This window comes from Solea senegalensis, linkage group LG12 (genome assembly GCF_019176455.1).
Source record: "Solea senegalensis isolate Sse05_10M linkage group LG12, IFAPA_SoseM_1, whole genome shotgun sequence".
Classification (NCBI taxonomy): Eukaryota; Metazoa; Chordata; class Actinopteri; order Pleuronectiformes; family Soleidae; genus Solea; species Solea senegalensis.
The window spans coordinates 7,379,343-7,399,536 of NC_058032.1; the positions used below are offsets into that span (position 1 = coordinate 7,379,343).

The window sequence follows — 20,194 nt, forward strand, 5'->3', positions numbered from 1 at the left end:
CCTATTAGATGCTTCCTGGGCTCTCCGGCCGCCCGTGATTGACAATGATTATCTCCAGCAGATACCATATCTTTGCCATCGCTAGGGCCATGTCAGGGGATTTTAGGCGAGGATGTGTGATCAAACACAGCACCAAACATGTGGCAGAGAAGGTGCTCAGTGACAGAGTCAGATGTCGAAGCACCGTCGAATTAAGACACACAGATAAGGACGATGGGCTTTTCTCTTTTTCTCTCGTTTTAATGGGTCAGAGACAAAATCTCCAGTGGTGGCACAGATATGACCTGAGGAAATAATCTCCATGACAGAGTCAGTTGTAGCTTTGTGTTGAGAAAGAAAAACACTCTCACATTGTAGATATTTAAAAACATATTTATTGTGTGTATGTGTGCAATAAATCAGGGTTGAAGTAATATCATTTAATATAATTGAACATAATTGATCATAATATCATTTTCAGTGTTGTTGTTCAGATGATGTTTGATTGTATGGAATTCTGGTTGAAAACAATGTCCAAATGACTAATAAATAAGTGAATATAACATCATTATTCAAAGCTGCTATAATAATCACTATATAAAAACAAGAAAACAAAAAAGTATTGTGACTAACCAAAACTAAAACACTGCATCAAAGTCAACATTAGAATATATAGGCTTGCAAAAAAAAAAAAAAACAATGTCCAGAAGCACAAAGACAATATATTTTCTTTAGTGCTATAGTAAAAAATTCACCTTGTGGACACAAGTGCAACTTCAAATAAATGACAATCTAGCTCTGTCAACACAATTAAAAAATGTGTGATGTCAGTAAAAACCTCCGGTGCTTACAAATAGTTACACTGCCTTTAAAGTTTGTGTTGTGACGTGTATGAGTGTTTAGCTGATAGTCCGGCCGCGGTGGATCCTGGTCGGTCCTGGCCTATGTCTCCGGTCTGTGTGCAGTTTTCATGTCCTCCATGTATTTGGTCCACATGGACATGCAGATTAGGTTCATTTTAGACTCTACAAGGCCACATCGACTACACTCAGTTTTTTAATTCAAAAACTGATATCTGACATTTGAAAACCAGTGAATCAGTTACCCGCATTCACTCACTGATTGTTTATTTTAATCATCTTTCAGTGTTTAGATTCACCTCGTCATCAGTCTCATAACAGTCGTTTGCGTTTCCTTTTCACCGTTATTGTTTCTCATTTTCTTAAAGAGCAGAGACTCAGGTTCCTGTTTTACATGCATGCCCAGTGGACTTGAATGTCCACGTGACAAACTTTGTCAGGTGTGAATTAGGGCTGAATAATGAATTGTTAGAGCCTAAATGAGTGTCAAAATACCATTTTAGATGAAGATTATTGTCTCAATCCACACACATCTTATTCTACAGATTGAAGAGAACATGTTTGTTTCTCACAGATCTGAGAATAATGATGTAAATATGACCGTTCCCTCTGATATCGCGAATCATATCGCCATCGCAATTCCTGTCAAAGTAATCGCAATTAGATATTTACCTTTCTGAATGTAGATGGTATGGCATTTTCAAATGAAAGCAAAGTAACATTGGTGTAGCCAATGTTTGTAGGTGTGAATGAGTGAGTGTGTTGTGGTTGGACACTTTACGCACTGGTGACCTGTCCACGGTTTAACCCTGCTTTTGTCAGCTGGGATTTTGCTTTTCCCGCGATGCAGGTACAGAACACGTGTTTGTTCAGAATGACGTCGGCTGAGGTGTCTGTGGTAGAATAGGGGGGAGGAACGCAGCTCTGCCACTGACAGTGCTGCGTCTTTGAGGTTGGCTCGGGGAGTCAGAAGAGGAGAGAATTGACATGTGAGTTACGAGCTGCTGACTTGTCCTGTCGTGACCTGTTGAGCAGAACAATGTCAACACATGTCACATATTTGTGAGAGAGAAACAGAGAGAAATCAGGAGTGATGGAGTGAGGAGCGAGTCAATTAGCAGAGGAAGTGCTAGAAGACTAGATATAAGAAAAAATCCTATTGGGGTTATTTATATATCATTCATTATTGGTATGACAGATTTTTCCTTAAAAAACAAAACAGAACCATGCTCACATTTTTTGAGTCTGTCAACCAACTTATTTTCACATAAGAAGGGAAAATTAATCACAGTGCTGTTTTATCATCCATTTTATTGTCACCAAATAATTGCAGTGACTTTCTTTGGATGTTGCACTTGATTGTATTGTGATTTATATTTATTTCCTAAAGGACACACACCGAGGAGCTCATTTCTGTCAACCGTCTTCCATAAGTTTCTGATTTCATTTGGACATTTGGATATGAGTCACTGTAGTTTTCTTAGTAGTTACTATATTATTGTGGGTTTTTTTTTGTTTGTTTGCTTTCTTTTACATTTATTATTACTTCAGTCAAGGAGGTTTATGTTTTCATTGCTGTTTGTCTGAGGTTTACTCAAGGTTTCAATTCAGTGGGTGGATAAAGGCTGTTTCAAGTGTTGGCAGAGATATTTGCTCTCCAAGCACATTCTAGGTATTAGTACTATTATTATTATTATCATTATTATTATGGTTATTATTATTATTATTATTGTTGTTGTTATTATTAGTATTAATTTACTCCTTATGTGCAACAACCACATTAGTAACACAATACATTTAGGCATGTAGATGAGCTACTTCAGTTCAAACCAAGCATCACACTTGATAAAAGGTGACTATAGACTTTAGGGTTTATAGAAAAGGGTCCCAAAAAGAAAAAAAATATCCAGAAAGCTGCAGTTCTGTGAGTGAAAATGCAGAGGAGAATGGCCAGACTGGTTTGAAATAATAGAAAGGCAGCAGTAACTCAAATAGCCCCTTGTTACGTCCAAGACCATCTCTGAACACACAAGGCCTTGAAACAGATGCAGCAGCAGAGGGCCTCACCAAACACTTTATTAAGTATACCTGAAGAAGTGGCCAGTTTCTAATAGTGCCGCAAGCTCCCAAGATGAAGAGCATTACTATGAGTTGCACACAAGGAGGACAACTCAGCCTACCAGTGAGCCTGCTTTGAAATTGAATACCTGTGCTAAAAAGTGGACTCACCATGTCAGCGCTTTCTGTTTGGCCCAGTGTTCCCTGTGGCACTGTGTCCTCTTTGAGGGCTCCTCTGTCGGGGATTGATTCCCTCGCCCCTGACTCTCCCCCTATGTTGATACAATGAGCCTTTTGTAACTACATATACTACTGCTGTGCGACCGTGCCCGTGTATTTTCAGCAATTATACTTGATCCTACTCCAGCCATCCTTCCTGTTGCTGCTTCATTGGAGAAAAGTGCAATCGAATCGAAGAGAAATGCAGTGAAACGAGGACCTGCGAAGAGGCTTGCAGGAATTTGATTGTGGTACTGATAAGTTCCATATAGTGCGAGTAAACATGTCCTTATCTTGTTATCCAGCTTGCACATTAACACATGGTGTTTGGAGGAGGGTTTAAAGAATAAATCAAATCCTAATCATTCTGTTTGGCTTTCTCACTCCCTGCTCTTTGTCTCCATTTCTGTTTCGCATTGTGCAAAGAACCCCTGTGCACATGCAAGAACAATTGAGAGGTCAGAAGTACTAGCCATTTTCCTACACCTGCTGAATGCTTCAGAAATGAGTGCACAGTGATTACGTGCCCTAATGTGTGGTGTTTAAAGAGCAGTTTCCTGCAGCAGAGTTAAATGGTGGTGCCCTCTGTGAAGTATTAATGATGTGGATGGATGAATCAGGTCAGCACAAACCCATTGATGGCAGCCGCGGTGCTCCCTTAAAGCTGCACCAAGACATCAGGCTTAACCGCTTGGCAAATTGGACATGCTTGTTGGCTGTAGCTCCAATTTATGTGCACTCTCTATTGCAGTTAGTCCATCTTCATTATTGAAATGGCCTCTCGTCAGGTCTTGACAGAGTGGTAGAAATGGTAAAGGGAGGGAAAGTGGGGCAGCATACAGGAGAATCATGAATAATGTGGAAAATAAACACATTTGAGGCACTGGTGCTGGCTGGCATGAGGGGTATTGGAAGTGTTTTGTTTTCTCTTGCTGTCTCTCTCGATCTCTTTCTTCATGAGATTGTATACGCAGCATAAACGCACAACCACACACAGCTCCAGGCATTCAGCTCCAGCAGGACTTCTGTGGCTCAACCTGCATCTCAGCTGTGTGTTGTGTCACTGCCACTCTGGTGACATACTGCTCAGTTGCTACAGCCTATTTTTTAATAGGGTGCTGCTGCTTTTCCTGGGGATTGTTGCATTGATAAGGCAGGGCTTAGCTCATCTGGGTGACCAAGTTCAGGAGGAGGTAGCCAATTCCAGCTAATGCTTTGTCAAAACAGACGTGCTTATTGTCAGAATTCGAATTTCACTTCGGTACAGCGTGACCTCAAAACCATCTCTTCGCCGGACTTCAGGTCTAGGGCTAATATCGCTCCTCTATGAAGAGAAAAGCAGGTTTCTGAATAGCTCTGTTTACAGGGACCCTGTACCTGCTACACACATGAGCAGATGCAATGGCTCAAAAGGTAATTACCCACTGAGCCAGTGTGTCTGCATCTATAAGCTAAAGCAGGGGTTCTCTTCAGGTAGCTCTCCTGCACAGGTCAGTGAACAGCTAATGGCATTTAGAAACAATAGGATGAAAGAGATGGCACTTGTTTGTAGTCAGCCGCATACTACCGTTGTCTTATTGTCTGCCGTCTGTCTTAATCTCCCAGCCACCCTTTTCACACCGCAAGGAGATCATGTTATTACATCCCCTCCCCTGGCTCATTTGTCATCCTGCAGCACAACTCCTCCAGAGAAGGACTGCGGCAGCTGAAAGAAAGAAACAATATAAACAGGCAGGAGGCCACAACATCAGATGATCATCAATTACCGACCCGTAGTCTCTGATACTTTAATTTTGCTTTCAGGAATCACACAAGGTTAAAATACATTTCCTTCTTTGTGCCACCTCACTCAATTTCAACAGGCTGACGAACTCTCTCCTCCCTTCTCGCTTTACCTTAAACGCACTGTTTTGTACTACGTAGTACCTTGTGCACTGCATCCTGCTACATATACACTCAGTCATCCCCATTCCCTACTTTCACAATCACTTGCAACAGCAAACAGTATTGTTAGTTTTCACAGTTTGCTGTCACCGCCACAGCCACGTCTCTTTAATCTCTCTTCTTTGAGCCGAGTTGGTTTTCTTGCTGCCGAGGCGCATGGAAGGGAGGGAGCCTGCTAATTACAATAAACAAATATGCTCAGCGCCGCCTATGTAAGGTTCGCATAGGTTAACAACTCTGCTATAAATGTTAAATGAAGCTTAAAATAGGATAGTATGGCATACAGTTGCCATAGTGATCTCAGATGTGAATCTGTGTGTACTCTACTTGACAAAGTTTAAATTAATTTTAGACACAGATCTTTGATACAGCGAAGAAACGAGTGGTTGTGTGGTTGCGCATGGGCCTGTTTGATGTCCCTGTCATGTTCAGAGCTTTTTCTGCAATTACTGCAACTGTGTGTGTGTTTTTTGTGTCTGGTGTCAGGCATTGTTCTAATGAAATCTAATACCATTAATGGGTTTTTTTTTCTGCATAGACACATGGTTGTCACCCTTTAACAATTGCCTTCATACTCACATCTCTTCTCTCTCTCTGCCCCCATCTTCTCTGTTTCTCTTTGGCTGTCTCTTTCAACAGGTGGGACAGTCAAAATGATGCGTAGGAGGTGCAGTGTTGAGTCGTATTGATGGATGTGTTAACAGACAGCAGTCTCACATTGATTGTGAAGACTTCAGAACCAGAGAATGCAAATATACTGGAGACCACAGGTGAAAATTATTTACTGTTTTATGTATATGTACGTGTGTATGTGTGTATTTTATTGTTTGTTTTTATCGCATGTAAACAAAATATCCATTCAACTTAAAAAGTGCAATGAAGATGAAAACATGTTTTTTCTGTTTAATTCTTCAAAAATGATTTCTTAAAATGCTTAGAGATACTGGACCATTGACCCTTTCTGACATTTTTTACAATAAATGTAAGCTTTATTACAACAGCTTGAAAACTTTGAAGACACAATTGGAAGAAGCTTTCTTGAATTAGCCCTTCACCCTCAGTTTGAAGCTCTTTTTGGAAGTTAAAAAACCTAATTTCTTTTCATATGATGGGTGACACGAACGTTGAATAAAGCTTTTTAAAGCTTTTGTTAATCCCCTCTCCCGATGCTTCCACAACTCAGAAATCTAGCTTTTGACATAAAAATGTGCAGATGTTAAAGAGGATGCAGCCATTATTCTTTCTCACTCACTCACGCACTCACTAACTCACTCACATTCATTAGCATTGACAATTAAGGTTTCTCGTCAATTTTAGTAAAAGGTTCATTTAATTGAATTCTCTGTAACATAAACCGTACATCTTGATATTTCCTTGATGTGAGCATTTTGACAAACCACTTCATTCATGTTAACCTATTTGCAGTGCAGTCATTTCCCTTTAATGGATTAAAAGACTCACTGTTTTTGTGTATTATCAAAAACTCATTCAGCCACTACCTACTGCCCCCTATAGTTTACCTTTGCCAAGCACTGCTGATGCTTACATGAGCTTTATCTTCATCTTTCAGCTCTGGACAGACTCAGTGGGGACTGACCGGCCCCCACTGTGAGAATCACACAGATTATCCCCAGCACTAGTCTGCTCCTAGTGAGGAAAAGAGAGAGAAAAAAGGGAGGGAGAGAGAGAGAGAGAGATGGAGAATGAGTGCGTAGAGGAAAGGGTGAACACAGCTCCACTGAGCAGGAGCAGGGCAGCTCTCTGAAGAGGACGGCCATGAATCACACTGCAGTTACTCACCACTTATTATGAGCATTCTGTACTGGCTGTATTGAATTCCCCCAACCACCATTCACAAAGTCTCATAAAGTGAAGATGGAGCAAAAAGGTAGCAAGTGGCTTCTGTGGTTGGCCTACCAGTTGGATGAGTGAATGCCCCGGGTGGCTGAGCCGCAGAACGGCTAGCTTGGCATTTTACCACTGTAAACTGGGATGAGCAGCAGGGAGCTAGTGAGCAGAATAGACAGGGTGGGAAGGGGGTTGGGAGGATGTGAATGAGAAATGATTTCAAAAAGCCATTTAAAGGAGAAAAAGGCCACATCAGCTGTTTCCCTTTGCAATGAACTTCATATTGTGATATTTGAGCTATTGTTATTCCTTCCGTCACATGGAATAATATATGAGTTTAATCAGGGCAGATGGTTGTCATTTAGACTATGTTTATGTATCGTGATGGAGAGGAGAGTGAGGAGACAATATGACTGTACTGTATGTTAGTATGTCCATGCCTGTCTGTGAGTGAATGTGTGGCATCTGACACACTAATAGATGAGTCCACAAGTGCCAACTTGCCTTGATGCTTGTGTCCATGAGCATGTCCCTCTGCATGGCCTCGTGCTCCCACAGTGCGACTGGCACAGGGCACTTCAAGCTACCCTCAGGTGAATGAAGCCCTGAATGTCATGGCTAGAAGGCAAGAGGAGAATCTGAGCATTCAGAGTCGTAACTGGTCTGGTCTGGTCTAGTTTGGCTGCAGTTGGGCTGTCTAGCATGGCTGGACTTGGCAGTGCTGGGGATCAGCAGATCACGAGCACCTGCCAGCAGTTGGGGTCCTTCCATATGTTCAGTGGTGAATATCGATGTCCGCCTGCATGAGCTGTGACACATCCAGCGTCAGTTACTATTCAAGGAGCATTCCCCCTGATAAAATAGTCATAAAAGTACACCAGAGTCAGAATGATGACAATGTCTGTGAAGCTTGTTTTTTTGCAATAGCATATGAGCTGATCTTTCTGTCAGCTAAGAGATTGAATTGTGGCAGCAGTGAGAATTTTGGATGTTTATCTTGTGTGAATTTTCCCGCCTTAGATACAGTAGTAATCGTATCACTTAATATATCCCCCTTTGACCTCTAATGTCAGACTCAATTTGTCAGCTACAGTCATTGTGCATGTGTGTGTGCGTGTGCGTGTGTGTGTGTACCTGTCTGACTGACTGATCTGTGGCACATTCTGAACAGCTGAAGAGCTAATGGTCCAGCTGGAGACAGATGGCCTCTCGATAACACTATACCCCCAAGCCAATACTCGCACACACACACGCACGTTTGAGCAGCATTCGAAATGAGGACCCTCATAGACATAATGCATTCCCTGGCCCGTTACCCTAACCTTAACTGTCACAACTAAATGCTTTACCCTAACCCTAATCTAAACCCAACTCTAACCCTAAAACCAGTTCTAACCCCCTGAAAAAGCTCTTTAAAGATTAAAAAATATCTTCACTTTCCCAAAACTGTCCTCACTCCGTATGGTTTATAAGATGGTCCTCACAAAGCTACAAATACACACACACACACACACACACACACAATCACGGAATAGGATTGTTAATCCACGATAAACCCTCAGGAAACACATTTCTCAATGTGAGTTTAATGTTTCAGAGCAATTTTGAACAATCTTTTGGCAATATTAGGTGGCAGCTTATGGTTTTATGCAAGAGTTGGGGCAAGAAAGCAAGGTAGTTTCTCCTAATCTTTGTAATTTCTCTTTCTGTGGCCTTGCTTTTTGTTGGCCTGATGAAAGAGACAAGTAATCATTCCTATTTGTCTTGTCTGGGTGCTGGGAAATGATGTGGTAGATTTCAAATAACTGGGACTGTTTTTATGTGACACTTAAAAGAATCCAAATTAATTGTGGCGGTGTAATTGAAGTCGTGTTCTGCCCCTTGCCTGACAGACAATAATAATGTGGCTGGTAATGTAACACTAAATGTAGAAAAGGACGTGTCCTCCTGACTCACCACTGAGAACATGTGTCAATAACATGCTCTTGCTCTGAAGTCATTCTGGCTCACAGATTGAAGAGAACTGATGGCAAACGCCTTGCTGCGTAGCTTCTGCAGCCTCTGACAAGTTGCTGCTATAACAGTTTTTTTTTTTTTATTGTGAGAGGAATAGAGAAGATACATATTTCTCCTGAGGTTTTCTTCATTAAGGATGACAGTAGCAAAGTTTTTGCTTTTAGTAGGCGTTCTGGTTGCTCCAGTGTGTCTGCAGGCCACAAACCCAGAGAGACCTGCCTCTCAGATATTTCATTACCTCGTTAGATCACTCGCAACTCATACCCATATCCAAAGATTTACTCACCGCCAATACAGCTATGGTGAATACTGTTTGTGAAGCAGTTTTCCCCTCAAGCATTTATTGCTACCTCAGTAATGATTAGGTGCATCCATTCTGAAATAGGGATGTTGCTAGTTAACCTCTGTGAACATATTAATTGCCGTGGTGGTATGTTTTTCAATTTGTTTCTTTTTCTGGCATGATTTTAAAGAATATGTGAGGCAGCAGCTTACAGTAGGAGGCAGATCTAGAGGATATTGGTTATACAGTCTCCAACATATGGGCCTGTCGTGTCCCGTGTGTACGTACCTGCCTCCTCTGCTGTCATCTAATTACGCAGAGCAAACAAAGCTACCTGCCTGCTGCTACAAGCTCACTTCTGTGGGTTTTGATTGTTACTACTCATCAGATGGATGTCTGCAACTGATTAAGACATTGTCACAATCAACCATCAGAAAACCACCATTCAATTTAGCCATTATTGCTATTGCTCATTGCTGGGAATCTGTGTAATGTTGTCATCTAATGTTCTTTAAGAACTAAGTTGTACATTTATAGATCAAATGTCAGAGGAGGGGGAGGTAAAGCAATATGACTAGATTATTTTAATTTCACGTGTTGCTCTCGGTATCACCCTATGTCAGCTGAGATTGGCACAGCGCCCACCCTCATGTGGAGGATAACGTGGTAGAAGATGGATGGATGGATGTTGCTCTTGGGCTGGCAAAGGAAAAAACAACTTATCGTACTATTGTTGTGTAGTATTGTTTCTCTAAAGTAGATGAATTCTGAACTATTCGTTTTAGTAATGCAATGAACAGATTTTAGCATTTTAAACAACAATTGAGTCATATAATAATCATCATAACCAATGTCAATAAATCGTTTTAAAGTAATTCCGTTAATTAATATCAACCACTTTCCCTGTAAGTGAGAGTTTTTGTTTCTGTAAAATGTTTCAGCCCCCCTGTGAAGATCTGATAATTTTGTTCTTGAATTTTCTTTTTCCAGCAGCTCTAAACTTTCATTTTCACATGTTCCCAGGGTGTGGGAGATTCCTTAATGTGTTCTCATGTGTGATTGGTGTGAATTTAGCATGGCTGTGTTTGGTCTTGTCTGTTATAGACTTAAATGCAATGGGTAATGGGTAAGAAGTTGTCATTATCCAACTTGACATTGTTAATACCTTTTAGTGAATCGTACCAAAACTAACAGATTAATGTTGAAAGCTGGAATCATCAAGTGGCATACCCAGCTCTAGGGGGTTAATTTACACTAATTGCATTTCAGCAACCCAGAAGAAATGTCAGTGTAACTACAGAACAAAAATAATCTAATTTAACTTTTGACTCATGGTTCAAAGAAGTGAAGGAACTGAAATCTTTTCTTTTTTCCCTCAGGAGTATGTGAGCCGAGTGGTGATCTGAGTCTTTGCGGGCTCATTGATGCTGCTCTCCCTCCATCCTCACCTCATCCTGATGCAGAGACTCCACAGCAGCCTTGCCTAACACACCAGAGGATCACAGCTGCATCGCCAACCCTACCCCTGCCCATTGGCACTGACCCATCTTTGGGCCTGACAGCAGCCTCTTGCCCTTCCGCTGATGACTCTTCCACTGTAGTCCCCCAACTTCACCACACTCCCACACCCACACCACTCCCCACCACAGCTATAAACTCGTGGAGCTCAGGTGGAAACACCCAGAAGACTCCACCTACTCTACCCATTGTCCTCCCGCTGTCAGCTACAATGATGGAGCCTGGCACCATGTCTGCCCTGACAGAGGAGTGCCTTCTTCAGCCTTCCCGCACATGCCTGGGCTGCTTCATTGAAACCAATGATGCCACTGACCCCAGTTCCATACAGAACCCGCCCCATGACCCTAACGCCAGCCCCGACACAGAGACTGGGCTAAGTGTGAGGATAGGGGATGTGACCCGAGAGGACTTTTCTGACATCAACAACATCAGCATCCAGTGCCTGAGCCATGCAGGGGAAACAGTGAGTCACTATGGAGAGCAGCTCCTCTCTGACCAGTTACTTAGCTTTCCTATGCCGAAAGCCCCAGATGAGGGCAAAAGAGTGGATGGAAACAAAACAACAGAAGATTGTGATGATCCAGAGGATGATGCAACAGCTAAGAACTTGTATGAGGGACTGCTACTTGACAAAGTGAGTGGAGAAGAGGTTCTGTTGGCGAATGCTGGCCAGGACTGGGGATACTTTGAGTCCTTTATCAGTGAGAGTAAGATGGAACTGCTTGACCTTTGCTCTAAGAATGAACTATCAGTCAACCTCTTCTCTGAGGAAGATGTTGACAATCTTTTTGATGATGAAGATGATGATTCAACACTAAGCAGCGATGTATGTTCACTTAAGATTCGATATGAGTCTTTCCAGGACAACATGAGGGAAAAAACTAATGTGCTCCAGGAGGAGACACAATTTAACTTTTTCCCCAGTGTCCTGGCCAATTGTGCCAAGAAAGAGGATGGAGTGGGAGTCCTGAGGAGGAGTACTGAGGAGCTGCAGCCCAAAACAGATGAGCTCATCCTGGAGACAGGGCAGGAGGGAAAAGCTGGGGACTGCAGCGGTGCAAGCCCCACTGATGGCTCCCAAGGTTCACCCATGTCTACTCCCAAAGTCAGTTACTTAATAGACTTCACTTCCACAGAGGAGTCAGGAGAATTCAGCGATGACAGCTCCTGTACTGGATCCTCCTCAGATACCCTGCAGGAGGGCAAATTTAAAAAGGGTCATTCAAAGAGATTTCTCAGCCCCTCCAACCCTCTCAACTATGGCTTACGCTCCAAGAGAAAGGTTCGATATAGTGATGATTACTTATATGACGTTGACTCACTTGAAAGTGAGAAGAATGCAGAGAAAAAAGAGAAAGCTCCCGCTGGTCAAAAAGAGGAGGAGGATGTAGACTGGTGCCCCAAAAAGCGCCGGAAATCATGTCGTAAAGAGCCACCTGTGGTCATCAAGTACATTATAATCAACAGGTTTAAAGGAGAGAGACTCATGTCAGTGAAGCTGGGCAAGTTAGACCCTGTGGATGATAGTGTGAGTTTAAATGCAGACACAGTAAGCAAATATGAGACACTGGCTCCTCTGAAGGATTTCTGGCAAGAGAGGCAAAGAGAGAGACAGGAACAGCTTAAGCTGGTTGCCAGAGATAAACAACGCAGTTTTCATCTAAATGGACGCCACCATCGCCCTTTTAATTCAAGTCATCCCAAAAGGAAATACAAGATTGCAAACAGGCTTAAGGTTCAGAGGATTCACGCTGTGGAACAATCAGCAACAGTACAGGGCTCCCCTCTCTCTGATCTGGGCCAGGGAGGTGTCACTAAAGAGGAGGCCACCCACATGGCAGGGGGAATAATAGATCCAGGACTCCCAGTCACATTAGACACAAACTCCATCACACACTTGGTCACAGCCAAGAGCCGCTCCCAGGAGAGGGAAGAGAGAGAGGGGAGAAGATTGGGAGGAAATAAAACAGTCAGAATAAGGAAATTCAAAAGCGAAGCTAGGCTGAGGAGCCAGAAAATGAAACAGGCAGAAAGAGAGGAGGGAAAGAGTGTGACAAATGAAACTGATGCCTGTGTTGCTGCAGCACAGATTGAGGACCCCGCTGCTGGGTTAGAACAGGCAGGCAGTAGCTCAACTGCAGTCAAATCCCATTTCCCTGACAATACCACCACTGCGCACACGTCTGAGGAGGAATTCCCCTTTGTTTCTTCCACCTGCTCGTCTGAAAAAGCTTCCTCCTCAGAGGAGGTGGAGGCAGGTGTCCCTGTCATCCCGGGGGGCTACCTGCAGACCCTGTTAGATGCTACAGACTCTTCTGGTGGAGCAGCTATCCCATATTTCCCCCAGCAGCCCTCTAGGCAGCAGTATCCTGTGGGGTTATCTCTAGAGGAGAAACAGTTTTCTTCTCTGCAGCTCGCTCAGAGCTGTGTCCTCTCGCCTCCCTCTGAGTCCGAGCTCCAGCAGTCTCCCCAGAACTGCCCCAGTTTCCCCCAGATGTGGCACCCACAGCTCTGTGCAAGTCACAGCCAGAGCTTTGGGCCAGAGACCCCTGAGACTCCAATCCTACCCAACAACTTCTCAGGTGCTGTGCCCCTGAACGACAACCTGTCAGTGTCTAACTACAGCCAGCTGAGCCCTGAGGCTGACAGGCTGCTTTATGAGAAGAGCTACCTGAATGAGGCTGGGCTGCAGCCTGGGGCAGATCTGCAAGTGTGTCAGTCTGCCGGTGTGGATGGCCAGGTGCAATACCAGAGAGGGTCCTTGTGTACAGATAACGGCAGGCTCATCAGCTATGACTCAGTGGGCTCTCTGTCAGCCTCCTCCAGCAATTACAGCTCCCTCAGCCTCAAGTCCTGTGAACGAGAGGGAGAGGAGGAAGGCCGAGACAGTTTCTTAGCTCACTGCAGTCCAAAAGTGGTGATTCAGCAGAGTGTGGATGCCCTTACTCCACTCAGGGAGTCCTCAGACCTGCTGGATATCTCTAACTTCACCCCTGACAAGTTTAGACACTCATCACTGTCTGAGCTCTCCCCTCCCGAGACCCCCAACCTGTCCCCGCAGGTGGTGGGGCGTGAAATAAAGATGGCGGGAAATGTGGGAGAATACCAGGATGTGAATGATATAACTATTGACTGCAATAGGGAGGTAAAGTGGAACTGTGACGTTTTGCAGCAACAAGAGCACACAGCAAATGCATACACAGTGGAAGACAGCCAATTTCCACTGCACAACTTCAACAATCAGGATGTGTTATGTTTAGATAAAAAGGAGTTGGGAGTTACAGAATTTGATGAACAGACTGGTGAGATGTTGGCTGGTGCGAAAAGCATCAAATCAAAGCGGAAAGGCAATTGCAAACAAACTGCTGCAGCACAGAGCTCAAAGAAAGCCCGGGCTCCACGAGCTCCCAAGTCAGAAAAGGTCAAGATGCCAAAACAGAACTCACGTTCCACTAAAAAGATAAAGGCCATGTTAGAGGGTAAGGCAGCAAAGAACCAGGCAGCTGGTTGTGGTCCAGGCCTGACTGACAGTAGCAGTACTGGGGACTGGTCTGGCACTGGCTGGTCAGAGAGCAACAATCTGGTAGGGGATGACCAGAGAGAATTCGAGGAGCCCTCCAATATTCTGTCCAACATTGTCTCTGGCATGGCTGAGGTCCAAAGGTTCATGATGGCCTCCATTGAGCCACTGTGGAATCCCATGTCAGAGGCCTGTACACCCTCTGAGGCCAATAGCCTCAACCTAAAGACCCTCAAAATCTTGGCAGGTACAGAGGCTGACCTGAAGAAAAAAGGAGCCACGCTAACAGGGGCGGGGAGAGGCAGGAAGGCTGGAGGAAAGGGAGGCAAAAACCAGGCCAAATTCAACCCCTCTCATCCCTTATTCCCTCAACTAGCACTGGGCTGTAACATGTTTGATAAACCCAACTTTATTAACCCCGGGCCTGCACACAAAAAGCTGTACCGCCACAAGACCAGTGCAAAGTTCCCTCGGATTGAGACACTGAAGGGGAAGCGAGGTGAGAGAGACCAAAATAAGGACATAGCACTGATGACCTCTTTTGAGAAACTGAGGTAATATTTTGTTATCAGCTGCTGTTGCACCCCTTTCTCACTTTCCCCCACTACCTGCTCAGTCCTCCCTCCCAAGCATACCTACACTGACGCTATGCCAGAGCTGCATGAGTACTACGTTCCCCCCTGACTGCTCCCAATTCCTTTTAACCCCCTGACGAGGAAATTAATATCTGCATGAAAAAAAATTCTTGTACTTTGCAAACTACCTATTGAGTGATTGTGTCAAGCTTGATTGAGATTTGAAACGACCATGGCTGCATTTTTCTTGCTTTCGTTGTTTCTGCTTTGTTTGTTCTTCTTATAGTCGTTTCTGTTTTATTTTTGTCTGAAAAAAAGAAGAATAAGCCTTGAAAACAATTCTGTCGCTTTTTTGAGCAATTTTGTTTTTGTATTTTCTCAGCAGAACGAGCGTCCCTGAATTATGTATTTATTCCCTATTTTCCCTAAAGATGTAGCTATTTACACAAATGCATTAAGTGACATCTGCGCACCCCTCCTCATCTGTTTTTGTATGCAGAATATGGATGTCCTGTTGTTGCTGTCCTTCATACACTGCCTGGCTCATTTCAAGAGGGAAACCTTCAGTTAATGAGCCCTATTTAAGCCCAAGACATCTTGAAAACTCAAGATGGGACCATTTTGTATCGACGACATATCAGACATTGTCATTTTTTTCCCCTTCAAAGTTGGAATGACTCCCCATTTCCTTTTATTAAGCATTTCTGTTTTTTCTTCTGGAGTTTAGAGGAACTTGTTATCTAAATTTACATTTTTACACCTTGAAAATTCATAAAAGCTCCACCCTCAGAGTATTTTTGTCAATGTTATTGTACAGGGACATGCAATATTTGCAAAAAAAAGATGATTATACTCTTAAAATCAATGTGCCAAAAGTAACAATGCTGTGTAAATGACCTCTTATATATGTGTGAATATTGGCTGTTCCGCTTTTCTATCCATTGGAATATTGGTTGCTCGGGTTGGAGAGTCCTTAAGAGATTTGCCACTACAGGAATTCTTTATTTGGGACTTTTGTCTATCCTCCGATGAAAGGCACCATCAGCTGGCAGTGGTACACCACCACTCACTAAACCAAATCAGAAAGACTGGATTTTCCTCATTTCCCCCACTTTGTTTGCCAAATTCAATTTACCTCAACATTGCCTGGCACTGAGAAGCAACAAAAGAGAGGCAAAAGGGAGATGTGCTCTGAAGGCTACTGTAGAGGAAGAACAAGAAAAAAGAGATGTTTATATGAGCTTTCTCTGGACCAAGGAGAGTGTAGTGCAGATGTTTGAGGGTAAGCAAGGAAATTATTTGTCATCTGTCAGAGGCTGTGCCTCACTGAATAGCTGTTTTGTACAGGACGGTTCAAGGCGGTTTATTACTCATTGAGATTCTGATGCACGCATCAGTTGTGAATGGATATTACGTTTCTGCATTTAGATTTAATCTGAATGTGAAAGCAGTTTTCAGTACAAATTGAATCAGTAATCTTGTAAATGAAGGAAAGCATGTCTGTGCATTGGCTCCACATACTTCTGTTTTACCTGTAACAGTATTTTTCTCGACACTCTCATGTAATTTATTTCTCAACACTGCCAAACTTAACACATTTCTCACTGGTGTATTCAGTCTTTAATTACTTTGGACCATTTTCCATATAATGTTTTCTTTTTACTGTACTCTTTTATAAGTTGCCATTATCATCTCAGTTTAACTGGTTGGTATTTTTGGCAGAAAATATAGTGAAAATCAAGGTCAAATGAGGGCAGGAATTAGAAAAACATATACTGGCACTATCTGATCCAGTGTATTCCCAGGACATTAATAATACTAATTAATGTAGATTCACTTCTCCAGTGCCCTGAAATAAACCTACTTTAAAATGGACCCTATAATCATGTCTCATCTGCTAGATTTTTTTGTATAATTATTAATACTCAGGAGAAATTCAGAGCCTCTTCAAATAAATGCCCAAACAATAGACCTATATTTTATCCATTTTATAGAATGAGATGTGCTATAAAATGAAATTGATTTAAAAACAGGCCTTGTCACACGGGATATGGGTTATTCCAACGAGCCAGTAATTGATAACATGTATTTGACCAGATTCATAATCAATCTTAGTCTCTTCTTTCTCTCCTCTGTGCCATGATCCTTTGTTTCTTTTCTCCAGTGTATCAGGGTTAGGACCAAGACAAGCTGCTGATGGGAAGCTCCACATGGGCCGCAAGCCTATTTAGTCTGCCTTCTCTTATTTCTGCCTATTGTCAAATTGAATGTACTTCTCTGAGTTCATAGTTTTTCTTTTCTTTGTTTTTAAAATGTGCCACTGTTGAGCTGCCTCACGTTAATGGTGCTAAGAAAGCTGACAAATCGTTTTTCTTTCTTTTTGTCTTCTCCTTTCTTTTTGTTCCTTTTTTTCTTTGTGTTTCGTTTGTTTGTTTGTTTACCCAGAGTTAACAAAAAAGAAATGCAAAATAGATTAGGTACCTAACCCTCTTTATGAATGTATATTATAATGTTATGTTTGATGTATTCACTTCATGATTCTTTGACAATGATTGGAATTACTTTTGCTCTTTTCATTAAAAGATTACCGAGCTTTATATATACTGTCTAGAGTTGTTACCAGAAGGAATCTTAATGAACTCTTGACACTACAAAATCTTGTATATTTTTTGTGTGCCAATTTGTAACATATTTTGTAAGTGTATATTTTTCTTAGAAAGTGCTGTGAAGTATTTGTGTGTGTGAGTAACCTTTTATGCGCCTCTATGGGCAGTGGAAAGGATATACAATGACAAGTTTCTGGTTTTAAAAACCAAAATATGAAAGTATCAACAGAAAACTAGAACTATTTACATTTTGTTGGGAGTTTTGTAATAAGACCATGATCTTGTTGTGAGAGTGTTGTGTTACTGTGCAAAACACAAATAAGCAAAGAAAAAAAAAACAGAAAACATGGGAAAAAATATAATTTGTGAACAATTTGCTGTTTTATAGATTTTCATGTAAATTATTTGAGTATTATTTTGTTTTTGTTTTGTTGTAATTGTTGCAAAGGTTTTAAATATTTGTGATCAAGCCTGTATGGTGATAATGTAATATTGGTAACTTGCTGAGTTTTGTAATAATGTTTATGGAGTAAATATACAAATTAAAATAAGATTTTGAATGCTGCTTTCTGAAGAGCGTTGGGTTGTGTTTTTTACCTCCCGCCCTTTACTGTAACTGCAGCATACGTTTTCATATTATTAGCTTCTTATTTAGTCCATTTAAAATAATAGTGGCAAATGGCTTAAATAACATACAACTAATATTACAAGAAACTAACAGATGTCTGGAGCGACGTGTAAGTAGCATAGCTGTTAACCAGCCCCTGCAACAGTAATCATAATATGGGCAAATATAATCTACTATATTCAATGCTTGGTCTTTTCACAAAATATGTACGTATAAATACAACCTTACCAAGTCCAATTAGTGTGTGTCTGTTTGTTAAGATTCGTAGGCGAAAGGCATTTTAGTTTCTACACAACTCCGGCTTTGGCTCATGTTATTTTAATGTCATATCTAATTAGCACTCAGGGCCAGGCATCGCTAAAGTGACTGCTCATCCATAACTCTGAGCTGGGCTGCAGTGGTCCACACTGCAGTCACTTTGGCATGCTTAATTGGAGCTGGAGATACTGTCTGAGACCATAAACAGATCCTGTGATGTATGCCTCCAAAATTGTCAGGTGGTATTAGCATTGTTTTTGTTCTTTATTCACCCATAGCAGATAAGAGAGCAGGCAAATAATAAGATGGATTGTCTAATGTAATGGATAAGGGGCACCTGTGGTTATTATATTTATACCTGTGTGTTTTGTCACTTCATTTACAATTACAACAGCTGTTTGTTGTTATTATTAATGTTATTATCATCATCATCATTAGAAGTAAAAGTGTTGTTATTATTATTATGACACTTTCAGTGTGTTCATTTTGGCACACTTTTTGGTTTTGCCTGTCAGATTTGTTCCAAAAGAAAGAATTATAATGACCAATATGGTGAGAAAAATTCAGTATGAAGTTTCAAATCCAGTAAAATGACAACAGTAATAATCCTAGGTAAACCACTGACCATTGCTCATTAGAAAAGTTCTGTGTTCAGTAAAGTGGGACTACTGCCACTTTCCCAAAACAAACTGTCTTTGATAGCTGCAACTGTGGTTGCTAACTAGTTTCTTTGTACATTTCTTTTAAAGGTGGCCTTTAAGCAGATGCCCCAATTGTCCAAGGGTCACCACTGCATCTTTACTATAGCACACTGATGTATCTACACGGTCCCACCTCTGCCCACACAAACGTTTTTAATAATTTTAATGATGTATGGAAATACACATCTATCTGAGACCAAGAAAGATAATGTTCTTCCACAGAACATCAATTTTGACCTGACCTATGTCATATGTTCTATTATATTAGTCTTGTGTGCAAAAATAATCTCTCAATGTGTCAGTGTGGCCTTCAGTGTGACAATAAATCCAACAAATGTGCGCACCATATTACTGGACTACAAAATTAGATTTAAGTTAATATGCTAATGACATAACAGGGTATTTTATAAAGCAATTTGAACTTTTCAATTGATGATGCAGCATTAATCCTAAAATAAAATACCAGGCAACATTATGTAGCCTACATGAGACCGACGGCTACTTACAAATTATGATATACTATGTTTCCCATTTAAAGCCACTGGTGTTCACATGTGTGCAGTCAGGATTCCACTGAAGGTAAGAGTATCTGCATTTACAACCACATGGTGGTGCTATAGCTGAACAGCAGCACACTGTCCAAAACAAACATCCTTTTTTCTAATGCTCTTCTCAGAACAGTCAGGTGACGAGTTGCCCTAAGCTGAGTCTGTCAGGCAGCCCCGCTGATGTGGCTCACTGCTGCCCACGGCCACAGCTCACCCCACCAGCCTCCTGTGCCACCATTAGCAGCAGCTGTCGAGTCAAACGATTGCGCTTGTGTTAGTGGCCCATTGTGCAGATCGTTTTAATGCAGACATGATGTCCTTTAAGACATATCTACATAGAATGATTTGGCTGGAAACTAAAGTACAGTTTTTATAGGTAACCAGCACAGGTGGGGCATCATGGGAAATTAGATGTGGATGGTCTTACCAAAAGGATAATAAAGGAAGGCATTTATATTGGTGAGGGAAACCTGTAGGGGAATAACAGCGGACAAGAATGCATGATCAACAGAATAAATCTGGGACAAACAAATCTGAACTCATCTCTACAAATCATCAAGAAACATTCATCAGCGTCTTTCTTTTAACAACGGAATTAAAGCATTTAAAGAATTAACTGGGATGTAAAGGAAC

General features: G+C 41.9%; 1 protein-coding gene across 1 annotated transcript in view; it reads left to right on the forward strand.

Annotated features, from left to right (window-relative positions):
• The window catches only part of nexmifb (neurite extension and migration factor b), a 50,057-nt gene extending 31,766 nt beyond the window's left edge, over positions 1 to 18,291 (forward strand). The window contains exons 2-3 of the mRNA XM_044040253.1: positions 5,700 to 5,830; positions 10,587 to 18,291. Coding sequence (XP_043896188.1) covers positions 5,749 to 5,830; positions 10,587 to 14,803 — 4,299 coding nt within the window. The 5' untranslated portion in view covers positions 5,700 to 5,748 and the 3' untranslated portion in view covers positions 14,804 to 18,291. The remainder of the gene's footprint in view (positions 1 to 5,699; positions 5,831 to 10,586) is intronic.
• The last annotated feature ends 1,903 nt before the right edge of the window (positions 18,292 to 20,194 follow it).